This window comes from Balaenoptera ricei, chromosome 3, assembly GCF_028023285.1.
Source record: "Balaenoptera ricei isolate mBalRic1 chromosome 3, mBalRic1.hap2, whole genome shotgun sequence".
In the NCBI taxonomy this organism is placed as follows: Eukaryota; Metazoa; Chordata; class Mammalia; order Artiodactyla; family Balaenopteridae; genus Balaenoptera; species Balaenoptera ricei.
In genome coordinates this window covers 62,479,333-62,492,647 of record NC_082641.1, presented here as the reverse complement: position 1 = coordinate 62,492,647, position 13,315 = coordinate 62,479,333, and the positions used below count along the sequence as shown (strand labels likewise).

The following is a 13,315-nucleotide window of genomic DNA, read 5'->3' as shown; positions in this document are numbered from 1 at the left end:
TTGTTTTTGCAGGTCCTTTCCTTCTCTTGTGTTTCCCACTTAGAGAAGTTCCTTTAGCATTTGTTGTAGAGCTGGTTTGGTGGTGCTGAATTCTCTTAGCTTTTGCTTGTCTGTAAAGCTTTTGATTTCTCCATCAAATCTAAATGAGATCGTTGTCGGGTACAGTAATCTTGACTGTAGGTTCTTCCCTTTCATCACTTTAAGTATATCGTGCCACTCCCTTCTGGCTTGTAGAGCTTCTGCTGAGAAATCAGCTGTTAACCTTATGGGAGTTCCCTTGTATGTTATTTGTCATTTTTCCCTTGCTGCTTTCAATTTTTCTTTGTCTTTAACTTTTGCCAGTTTGATTACTATGTGTCTCAGCGTGTTTCTCCTTGGGTTTATCCTGTATGGGACTCTCCGCGCTTCCTGGACTTGGGTGGCTATTTCCTTTCCCATGTTAGGGAAGTTTTCGACTATAGTCTCTTCAAATATTTTCTCGGGTCCTTTCTCTCTCTCTTCTCCTTCTGGGACCCCTATAATGCAAATGTTGTTGCATTTAATGTTGTCCCAGAGGTCTCTTAGGCTGTCTTCATTTCTTTTCATTCTTTTTTCTTTAGTCTGTTCCACAGCAGTGAATTCCACCATTCTGTCTTCCAGGTCACTTATCCGTTCTTCTGCCTCAGTTATTCTGCTACTGATTCCTTCTAGTGTAGTTTTCATTTCAGTTACTCTATTGTTCATCTCTGTTTGTTTGTTCTTTAATTCTTCTAGGTCTTTGTTAAACATTTCTTGCATCTTCTCGATCTTTGCCTCCATTCTTTTTCCGAGGTCCTGGATCACCTTCACTATCATTATTCTGAATTCTTTTTCTGGAAGGTTGCCTATCTCCACTTCATTTAGTTGTTTTTCTGGGGTTTTATCTTGTTCCTTCATCTGGTACATAGCCCTCTCCCTTTTTATCTCGTCTATCTTTCTGTGAATGTGGTTTTTGTTCCACAGGCTGCAGGACTGTAGTTTTTCTTGCTTCTGCTCCAGACAACATTTTTTAAAGTTTATTTTTATCAAGCAATACAAAGAACCTACATACACTTTAGTGTACATTATGATTTCCTCCAGGTTAGACTGGGGTACCAAAGAACAATGAACTAAAAGCAACAAAAAATAACATAACAAGTAACAGTTTTATGGATCATCAAAAGTAAATGATAAAACCTAAAACAAAAAAATAAAACATTCCAGCTACCAATTGTTGACCACCTTTAAAGACAAATATTTTGCACATATTATCTCTAATCTTCTTATCAACTCTGCAAATGTTATGCCCAATTTACACTCAAAAATCTGAGGCACTGAGAGGTTTTACTGCATTTTCATAACAGCATACAGCTTTTAAGTGGGGAAGCCAGAATTCTAACCCTTTCTCAGTCTGTTTCCAATAAGCATACTTTTTCAACAAAACACTGCTTCATTAGTAATTACCTAATATTTTAAAGTATTTACATAAGGCTTGGTGATTTGTGGAAGCATAAAATTAAGAACAAAGTTAGTCTTTTTAAAAATATGTAAATGACAAAATGACAACTCTACGTTTAATTCTGATACCTAATAAACCTAACTTTTAAAAGCACATATGCTTGAAACTTCTCTATAAAATTCTCCTTCAGATTCAGGCAATGGGATTAATTCAGGGAGGTCAAAGTCCTTTGCATATATCAGTAAAAGGAGCTTCTTGGTTGAAAACTAATGTAACTGAGCAGGACCCTATGGGGCCTTCCTGGGACAGACCATTCATTCCCTCATATCTTCCACTATAGCTCCTCTCTGAAGTACCTAGATAATAATATCTGATGCACACTTCTGGGGTTGTTTTATAGATGCTAAAACTACCGCCAAATAGAAGAAATTAACTACTTGACAAGCATGAGCATGTAGGCCCCAGACCTACTGGCGCCTAAGGATTGATAACGTTAACCCCTGTTATGTCACCAACAACCAGTCAGAGAATTGTGTATGAGCTGATCACATACCCTGGGACATCCTTCCCTCACCTGGCCTTTCAAAATGTTTTGCTGAAACACTTCAGGGAGTTCAGAGGTTTTTGAGCATGAGCCACCCATTCTCCTTGTATGGTACCTTTACAATAAATGCTGCACTTTCCTTCACCACAACCCGGTGTCAGTAGATTGGCTTTACTGCACACAGGTGAGTGGACCCAAGTTTGGTTTAGTAACACTAAGAGAAGTCATTCATATAGGACAGTATTTTATACAGTTTAAAACTCATCTTTTTCATGGACATTCTGATATTTCAATGGTTCTAGTAAAAACAAGGTTTTTGGGTTTTTTTTTTTCTGATTTCAGAGAAGAATGTTTATTAAAAACTAAGTCCTCAAAAAGATAATCCAAGAAGACTCACTTGAAAATAACTAATCTTCTATTTAGAGATATATCACAGGTATGATGTCAGTATTAAATTACTCTGTATTTCAAATTTTGGGGGTGTTTGAATATTACTCTGTTTTAATGTATAAATTCTACTAGCCAAAGTTTCAGTAATGCCTACTTTTAAACTCATTTATATATTATATATTTCTACAGGGCAAGTACCATGTCTTCTTTGTATCTCCAGCCTAATATATACTGTCTGTATTCAGTGAGTGATTAATTTAACCTTAGGTACTTATTTTCTAACTGCTTTGCAATCATAAGTTATTTATCTTAACATCTCCCTAAGAGCATCAAGTGAACTCAATAACAAACTTGCAAATGAAATACTGAAACAGAAACTCAGATGACACTGGAAAACCAACTTCTCATGCATGATAACTAATTTTAAAATGATTATTCCTAAAGAGAATCAACCTTTATCACATTTTAAAATCATTAAATGTAATTATCAGTATGATTTAGTATATGAGATTATTGATTATAATCACTTACATGAAGCTTTAAATTTTTTCAGTAGGCTCTAAAGCTATTAGCAAATACTTTAACTCAATCTAAAGGCATTTTATAATTCAGTTAAAACAATTATATTTTTCTTCCCAGCTTAAGAGTTAATATACAAAGAAGGTTTACTCAGCCATCATGTTATTAAGCAAACTACAACAAATTCTTGATAACAAAGTTAACTATTAACCTTTAAAAAGGATTTACTTTTAGACTATGGGTCAACAGGGAGGCAAAGAAGGAGATAAACTATATATGGCAATTAAAAATGCAACTTCAACTGACTAAGGGACAAAGAACAAAGAACTGATCATTCTAGAATAAAGACTTCCTAATATGCCCTCTAGTTATTTTCAGCACCCCACGACAAAGCTAACAGCTACTCTAGAAACTTGGAATTACCACCTATCTACAAGGAGGGGAAAAAAAAATTCACCGGACAACTAAAAAAAAAATCTGATCACATTCTCAGATCTAATGTCCCTCTAACTTGTATGCTTGCAATGACTGGTTTATTCTAAAATCAATCCCTGCCATGTTTTTCTTATTGCTTACCATTCTTTTTCTTCACTTCTAGGGAAACCTGAAGAAATCAAGTTCACAGTAGGTATTTAAATATGGCAATAGAGGCAAATACATCATTAGCCAGAGAAGAATAAAACTTGAAAAACTTTCAAAAAGCACTTTAGTTTCACTCCAGAGTCTGATTAATAAAAACTAAATGCTTTCAATAACAACTTCTTTTAAGAAATACGTGAATCTGGCCTAAAAGATTTTAGTTACCCATTTTCTACTGACTTACGTAATATGTTCAGATGCTTGTGTTTCATTTCTTAATCATCAGTCTTGAAACAGAATATGAAACACTTGCACATCCTGTGACTCTGCCCCTTCTCAAAAGGCAGTAATCCCTGTCAAAATCGATCTCAAATAAAGCACTTATGTGAATACGTAAAGTCTATTTAAAACCCTGTATTTAATATAAATAGTCATATCCAATGTATCTGGTTTAAGATCTCCATATTTAAGGGAGAAATCTGTCATCAGTAAATGTTTAAAAAACTTTACCAGATATTTCAGAAGAAACCACTGGCAATCTGGGTGAAGAAAATGCCAAAGTTATACACTGAGAAGGTATATTAATTAATGATTTAAAATACTTTCAACTTTCCCCTAAAAAAACTATTCCTCTCAGTTCTGCTCCAAACAGTAAAGCCCAGATAATTAACATATTCGTGATACATATACTCTAAAGGGTTGAGATGCAGCTAAGAATTTAGCCCAGGGGTTAATAATGCCAGAAGTAAAAATGTTCCACAAAGCATTTTTATTTCCACTGGCAAAGAAAGGGAATAAAAGGAACCAAGTGACTTCAAGTAATAAATGGCAGAAAACTGGCTTTTTATAGTTTGTTCTGGCTACATTTGTCACAGAAGGCTTAAAATTCAAAGTCTCTAGTTTCAGGTCATTTTCAAAGTCTCAAAGACATCCCCATTCCCACCCACAAGCATCATTACAGATACACTGGTAACATGATGGAAGTAGGCAAGCAGAGGCCACATGTCAAAAAATTAAAAATTAAAAAACTTTGTGAGCCAGACTTAGATAACAAGGAAAAGAGCAGCAGTAACTCTCCTGTTCACGCAAGGAGTAAATAGGTCTCTTTTATTCTTCTCCAACCTACATCTATAGGGGTGCTCCTCCCCATTCCTTGACAACCAACCTCTCACGTTCCATTAGATCCAAAAATTTTCCTCCCTTTCCCTCCTCCCATCTATTTTCTTCCCTTCATTCCATTTCTAACCAATTTAGTTTTCTGTTGAATGACATCTTTTTTCTCCAAATTCCCTAATCTTCCCCCTTTTCCTTCTATTTTGTTTTCTGTTTACATATCTGCGTTTCTCATTTCATTTGGCAGGGCTTTGGGAGATGGGGGTGGTGATACACATTCTGAATAATCAAAGAAATTTTTTGTTCAAATAGAAAAAAGAAAGTTAAACAACTGAACGTGGCCCTCTAATTTCCCTAATATATCATCTGCACAATACATGCCTATTTCCTAGTAATGCTGCTCCTCATACACGAGAGTTGAAAGAGGTTTGTTATTCATAAATGAGTTTACTCAAATAAGTTGATAAACAATTGAATACATGGACTCATCTAGGGCTATCATCTAAATCAGCATTTCCCAATGTTTATTTCCTAAAGCAAGAGTCCAACAAGGTACTCAACACACACGCACAAATAATGGTTTCATGGTCATATCACAAAGCACACAAGGCTCTTAAAGAAGTCTAAGAAATTCTGAAATGAAGAACCTTATTATTTAATTTTATTATCCCCACTGTTCCCAGACTTAAGCTAATGAACTTTTTTTTCTACAACACCTAGTAATACCCCACAGAACATGCATTTAAGAAATGTTAATCCTAACCATTGATTAAAATATACCATGCAAAGTAGTATAGTTAATCTTATAGTCTAAACAGTTTTAAAACGTTACTGAATTTTGAAAAACCAAAAATGAATTTACACAGAAAATAATTACCAAGTTGCTAGGTGAAAAGTGACTCACTTTAAATATCACATGTATATTCACCCTTACCTAGGCTACCTAGGTTCATTTAAAAATTAGGCTGTAATCACCACTTCCGATTTTTTCTGAAGGGGAGAATAAAAAGTAAAATTTTCTTTAAAGTCAAGTGTATCATATGGAATAGAATCTTTTACAAATATTAAGACCTAAGATTGTTCTCATTTTTCCCTCATTCATTTTCATGTTTGATCTTTTTCTCAAGTGGGAGAAAAGAATGGGATATTATTTGTTACAAAGTCAAATGAATACACGAGCATGTTATATACAGACTTAATACACAGAGATGTTATATATGGACTTTTCTGAAGGTATATTATACAATAATAAAAAATCTGAAAAATGAAAATATGTCACTTTTCCCTTTAAGGTGTACTACAAATTGTTTACTTCACAGGTTTTAAAGAGCATATTTTAAAGTACACACATTTTACCTGAAAGCTCCGTAAAGTGGTCTGTACCAACAGACAAATGAACAAGGAGTAAAAAGCAAGAACCACAGGATACTCAATCCAAAATCAACCCCTCTTGGAGGATCAACACAAAACCAAGCCAAGCATCCGAAGATATTTAGAAACAGTGTTACAGCATGGACTGTGGAATCAAAAAACAAAATAGAAAAGAAATGTTTACATTCAATTTATGTGTTCATTCAACAAGAATTATAAATGAAAAAATACTTCCTAAGAGCAAGTGTATTCTACCTCATGTTTCCATTTAGTATTTTTCAAAACATTGTTGCTATTTCTTACACATTTGATTTGAAAACAGAGTATTCACAGGTAGAAGAGTCCTAATACATGCACTGTTTGGCAAAAATTCTTTTGGCCCTCCCCTAATGGGCAATTACACAGCTAAACCAGAGACGCACAACCTTAAGGGATTCTCCCCTGGGAAGGAAACATGTGATGACATGTGTCGTGTCTCTTGATTCAAGGCCCAAGCAGAAAAATAGTGGCTGCCAGGAAAAGAACCAGGACTTAGAGGAAAAAGATCCTACACTCAGGACTATAATTTTTACAGAATGGGGCTGCAGGCTCCTCGCAGTGTGAACTACACAAGAGAAGAGAAAATAGAGAAGTGCCCTGCACAATCTCACTGTAACATTTTTAAGCAACAAAATTAATTAGAATCATTGGACTAAACATACTAACACAGCAGAAACTTCCAGTGACTATACAGTCAATCTATAAAGATTATTAACTCATCTTCATAAAGCTGTCCACTATTTAAGGTCCTGGGATTAAAAACAATGTTCTGGTAGAGGATTACACTTACTTAAAAAAAAAAAAAGTTTACTATGATGCTCTTTACCTGCTGTGGCAGATCTTTCTTTTCGTTAACACAAATAGATCTTGGCAAATTCTTCCTATATTGTTAGTAATTACTTTCCCTGACAGACTAAAACCCAAAAATCTGAGTAACATCTAAGGACACTATGATCCTAAAGAACAACATTTACCCATTATAATTAATAACTTTTTAAAGAATTTTTTTTAATTTATTCACAGGCTGAATTTATTACAAGAAATAAATTATTTCAAAAGTTAAAATACTGTTTAATGTAAACTACCGATACAATAAAAATATACCAACAAGCTACTACTTTAATTAAAAATAACAAAGGGAAAACCTAGTGAATGTAAATTTTAAAAATCAACATACATTAAAAAAACCTTTAAAATCTCTTTAAATTATTAATCAAATAAAATTAATACTTAATGAAACAAGGTATAAACACATTCTAGGATGCCTCTAAATTTGCTCTCATCTAACAACCAGATAAACACACAAACTCCACAGAAAGAGAAAGAGCTCCAGAGGAGGAATGAAAACACCTGGGTTATAGTGACATAATATCGAGCTAATCAACCTCTGTGCATTTCAATTTTTCAACGGGAGAAATGCAGGAGCTCTTCCAGCTTTAAAATTCCACCCCATTCTACTACACAGGAAAGACTCTTACTTATTCCCATTAGGATTTCTAACTCATGAAAGCTAGCTTACTAATAAATTTACTCAAAATCCTTTGCCTAGAAATAAAAGTAGTTCTGTTAAGCGCTTAAAAACAGAATTCAAGAGATTGTGAGATATTATTCTGTAATATTAAATGGCATCCAATTGCCTAAAAATGTTTTAAATGTTCAGAACATTCTAACTCAAATTTCAACCTCCAAAGAAATAACTTTTCAAGGTTTATCTCCTAATCTGCTTAAGAAAAAAAAGACAGACTATATCGGTATGTGTATTTTAAAGTTCACAAAAATTCTTCCACGTATAGATAAAAATATCAATTAAATTTTGTGTAATCTATTAAAATTTTTTCTACATGTGTTTTCATAGTAACCAACAACCATGATCAATAATAGGTCATTTATTTGTACCCCAATGAAGAGTAAACGTCTAGGGTTACTTACTAAACAATCAGTCCACTTACACAGAGATCAAAAAACACACAGAAAGGCAAGGTAATATGAAATGCATGATTCTACGTTGCTAATTTCAATCCAATTCCAATCCACTTGGTGGATTCCAAGTGTAGGTAAAACACTAAAGAAAATTTTAGGCCATTTCGTTTACATGATTTCCAAGTTGAATGAACCTCCTTCTTATAAAATTTCAATTTGCTTTATTAAGCACTCAAATCTGGTATTAGCAGACCTAAATTTCCAACTATCACTAGAATCTAAATTTGCAACTATCACTCTTCTTGCTAAGTTCTGCATTACAATATAGATACCTAAAATAAACAAATTTAGGACAATATATTATCTTCCTCACTAAGTGGTCTTTAATGTAGCTGGATTTTTTTTTCTTTCTCTTTAAATTCAAGAGTATACTCAAAGAGGTTGAGATTCATTTCATAGCAGTATTTCTAATTGCTTCAGTTCCTTTAGAGTAAAAATTATTTGCTTCAGGTAAGGTACCTTTGAAACCATATATTTGGGTTTAAAATGTAAATTACTTCTTTATTTTGGTACTTTGTAGGTGGTATAACATGGAAATCTAGACTCTGGGATCTAGAGTCAAGCTATCCAACCCCAACCTTACTTGCTGTGTAATCTTGGACAAGTTACTTCAAATTCTCTAAGCTTTAGTTTCCCAATCTATAAAACTAGATAATATAGTAGCTGCTTCATAACATGGTTAAGATTTAATAACATAATGTATATAAAGTGATTAGATCTGTGCCTGATACAAAGTATTGATAAATCCTCCATAAATGTTATCTCTTGTTATAATTATTAGTACAATGTGAAAGCATTAGTCAACTCCAAAATCAGTAACAAGATGACACTTCTTGAAAATAATTTATTAAAACAACCTATATTTTATGAAATTTAGAGATAGTTCTGAACTAGCACTAGATCTTACTTTATTCCAGGTAATGCTTCTTCAAATTGGAACCTTAACTGGATGGAATCTTGAGCCCTCTTTGAATACAGTTAACAGATCTGCCAACTGAATAGGGCTAGGAAAAACTATAGGCAATTATATTATTTCTAAGAACCTCAGAAAGTTATATATTTCTAAGACAAAACAGACCTATTTTGAAACAATCAGCATTGGTAAAGCAGTTAGCCATTCAGTTCAAATTAATCATCTTCCCCATTCAATCTCTATTTACTAAATTCCTTATAGAATTTTCTTCCAACACCCATCTCCCCCATTTAAAATATGTTTTTTCACTAAAGTCAAAGAACTTATACTTAAAATGTGAGGCCAATTTCTGCTCATTAAGAAATTAATTATTTTATAAGCTGCTGATATTTTATGATATATTGATTAAATAAAATACGAGTTGTTTAGTATGGACATATATGGAATCAAAACCTTTAAAAATAAAAATATGTAATACTACTGACACTCAGGATTAACCAAAGAAATCAGATTAACAACATAACTCAAAAGAAACTAAGAGTTAAAAATGTACTATCCATAAGGAATCACTTCTCATTTTCCAAAGCAGCTTCACAAATGTGAAGAATACTCCTAAAAGATTTTGAGGAAAATGATCTCATATACTTGGTGGAGGGAGGCTCCCTAATCATACAGTAAGAACACACAAATTTCCTCCAACGAGAGTTTACTCCACGATGTGTCCATTAACCCAGCAACTGTGCAGATGAGAAGTCATGACAGCTACCTCTCCTACGGACACAGTGACGTTAAATGGGGCTGAGACTGCTGTTTGGAATAAAAATGCAACAGAATAAGTGGGAATTCTGCGTACATACAAAAAACTGGTAACAGCTGGACATTTAGTTTTAATATTCCATGTGTCATAATTATATTCAAAGCAATGTGAACATCACAGCCTAAAATGTATGTCCTAACTTTCTATTTAATGAAACATCCTATATTAATTAGGCACTTTCAGTAATAAAAGTATTCCTCACCACTCGAAAATGAAAAGTAAATTGTGCTCAAAGCTCTAAGAAAAATAGTTTATAATATTTCAATATGTTATGCCCCCTTTTAAAAAGTCATAATGCTTTAATAGCCTTCATTTGCATAAAAATCATATGAGTAATTTTTTCAAAGCAAATATTGCCTTGATAACATTTTGCAGGGAGAAAGGATCATTGAAAATTCTACTGTATGATAGGGAAGTCCCTTCCTCAAAAGAATACCAGTTCTCAATATATAGGTCTTCCTCAGCTAAGAACTTAGATTGTCACATAGTATACAATTTTGACATACCTAAATATGACATGATTCACTCAAAATTAAAATATCTATAGGAAAAGACCAATTTATGATACTACCCTTACATGAGTTTTAAAAAAGTGGATTTTGAAAATAAAATATAAACTTTTTCAAATAAATATATAATTTGTTCTATACTCACACATCCATAAGTAGTACATAATCTTTACTGTCTTTTGGAATTCTACAGGAATGTCTACAGAAAAATCCTGATAGAAACAAGGTCCCACAGGAAAATTGTCAGGAAGAGGTGGCCAATTGTTTTTTCTGCCTGCAAATAAAAAAACAAAGTTATTTATATAAGGACAAATATGTGCTATTCTTTTTACATGTAATTATTTGTTTCATAATAAAGAAGAATATTATCTATTCTTTTAATAGGTGTTTCAAAAACATAACACTGTATCTCTACATTCCTACAACTCTGAAAACCAAGATTTTTATTTTTAAAAATTTTCCCAGAATATCAAGTTAGAACTCATTACATGGTAAAATAATTTTCCAGTGTCATACCACTTATGTAAGTTGAAACAAGAAAAGAAAAAAGAGCACAGGGACGTATCCTGTGACTCTGCCCTAAAAAGAGATTTATTTCAAAGTCCCAAGACTCTGGCTCTCACATGAAGGCCATGAAGTTTTTAAGTCTCTAAAAATTTCCTCCTCCAAGTCTTCAATCTTTAAATATAACTCCTAACGCATGTGGAGAGGGAAGACCAGCTTCTGAATCTTTCAAGTTTTCTCCTGTTAACTCCATAAAGAGACATAAGATAACCAGTACCAAAGAATCAAATTTGGAAATCTCCAAGTCTGAAAAAAATAACGTCCAAAAGACACATGTAAGGAAAGCATAAAACTATGTGAAAACACAAAACAGTCATGAGAAAGAAGCTGAGGAATTATAGCACCTTCAAAAACCTAGAGAAAAAACAAATTCCAACTGTAAGGAGAGAAAATGTGTCTATTTAAAGAAACTAGACTGAAAATAAGGCTTGGGAAGTGGTGTGGGGAAATAAAAAAATAAGTTAAAGAAGAAGTCAAAACATTGAAAACAGAGAGTAAAAATAGCACCTAAAGGCCATTTTCTCATTTTAGATATTATATCCCACACTTTCAAAGATTAGATTTTACATACTTTTTCATAGGCCAGGAAATTCTTCATAGTGGGAAAAAAGCGTCCTCTATTTCTGATTCTTCCCAACATGTCTCCACTGTTTTATCATTCTTTTCAAACTACATGTTGTTCTTTCATTTCTCATACAAGTCTCATACTACTCGAGAAGCAGAGAAGAGTAGTAAAGAACAAAGGCTCTGAAACTATCAATAGAAGCACCTAGACACTTACTGGCTAGGAGGCCTTGGGCAACTTATTCAACCTGCTGTAGACTTTGCTTCCACATCTGTAAAGTGAGAAGAACTCACCACCCTTACAGAATTGTACTGAGGATGAAATGAGCTAACAGATGAAAAGTACTTAAGTGTATAACATACGGCAAGTCTCCTAATTTACCACACTTCATAACTACTTCATTTACTAAAACATCTCTCACAGAAGTAATTTGTATTAGTCAAAGCTAAGGGAACAGGACAGATTTTCGTTACACGTATTTTAGAAACATTGATCTCAATTAAACCTCTAGTTTCTCCTTTCACAGATGCTGTCTCTGATGTTGCAAGCAAGAAAATGGCCCAGGATAAATGTGTCCTCATGAGGCCCTAGACTTACACATTCCAGGATAAGGAAGAAATAGTTCAGTATCACTGAATGTTATCACTGTCCTAACATTGTCACTCCATCACTATCCAGACATACTCACAATGACTTACCTAGTTCTCTCATCCCTTCTTACCCAGAGACTTGCTAGCTTTCCCTAAGCTACTCCCTTGAAGTGACCTTTGATAGTCACAGCGTGAATGAATTTCATAGGACATAATCAAAACTCACCACTTACTTATTTCTTTGGCATCATCAGAATACCCCAGGCTTCCTAGAGTCACCTCACCACAGATGCTTTTTGTTTTTTTGTTTTTTTTTTTAACATGGTTTGACATATACGGATATACTTGTGAGGACAGGGGCAGATTAATTTGAAGCTGGTCTGAATAAACCAGAAGTTAAGAGTTAAATGCAGTCAAACATAGGGCACACTCCCACGTACTCATAAAGCTTTAACAGACCGAGGTAAAGGCCCAAGAGCAGAATCAAAGACTCCTCACCTTACAATAAACCAAAATCACCATATTTGCATTCAGAGGCTAACACTGTTCTAATCTATCAAAACACTTTGTAAATCAGTCAAGATCAGAGAGCCACAGAACATCAGGTAGGAAATCTGCCATGTCTGACCTCCTTGCTAGAATAACAGGGCAGAGTTTTATCCACAAACCAAATGATCTAGAGCTAGTGCAGGCCTATTTTAAAGAATTTTAAAGTTATTTTTATTTGAAACTTCTTTGGATATTACCGTGTTGACTGAGATTTTGCATTTCTCGTTCTCGACGATCTAATTCTGCTGCTTTTCTTTCTAGTTCTTCCTGGCGTTTAAGAAGTTCAGCTTGGGCCAAGGCATGCTCCTAAACAAAAAAATAAGGGAATACGTTGTCAGCAGTATAAAATACAGTAACATTTCTACTTCTACTTCTACTATACTCCTACTTCTCTACTATGCTAGAAACCTAATTCAAATGCTCTTTCCACAATATAGGAATTCACTAAAGATTACAGTTTCAGAAAATACTATGGAAATATCTGGCCCATTTTGGCCTTTTGGTTATGAAAACCCACAGTAGAAATGTTGGGCCCATTAGGACAAGAAAAAATTCTCTCAGTAAAAGCAGTTAAAATCCTAAGGTAGAAACGTAAAATAGATAGCTAGTGGGAAGCAGCCGCATAGCCCAGGGAGATCAGCTCGGTGCTTTGTGACCACCTAGAGGGGTGGGATAGGGAGGGTGGGAGGGAGGGAGATGCAAGAGGGAAGAGATATGGGAACATATGTATAACTGATTCACTTTGTTATAAAGCATAAACTAACACACCATTGTAAAGCAATTATACTCCAATGAAGATGTTAAAAAAAAAAAAAAA

The 13,315-nt window shown here is 33.9% G+C and overlaps 1 protein-coding gene across 4 annotated transcripts in view; it reads right to left on the bottom strand.

The window, feature by feature from the left end:
• Positions 1-13,315, bottom strand: part of SCAMP1 (secretory carrier membrane protein 1) — a 105,139-nt gene that overhangs the window by 46,032 nt on the left and 45,792 nt on the right. For all 4 annotated transcript variants that reach the window (XM_059916618.1, XM_059916617.1, XM_059916619.1 and 1 more), the window contains 3 exons: positions 12,696-12,804; positions 10,376-10,504; positions 5,958-6,117 (listed from right to left, as the gene is read on the bottom strand). In XM_059916618.1, coding sequence (XP_059772601.1) covers positions 5,958-6,117; positions 10,376-10,504; positions 12,696-12,804 — 398 coding nt within the window. The remainder of the gene's footprint in view (positions 1-5,957; positions 6,118-10,375; positions 10,505-12,695; positions 12,805-13,315) is intronic.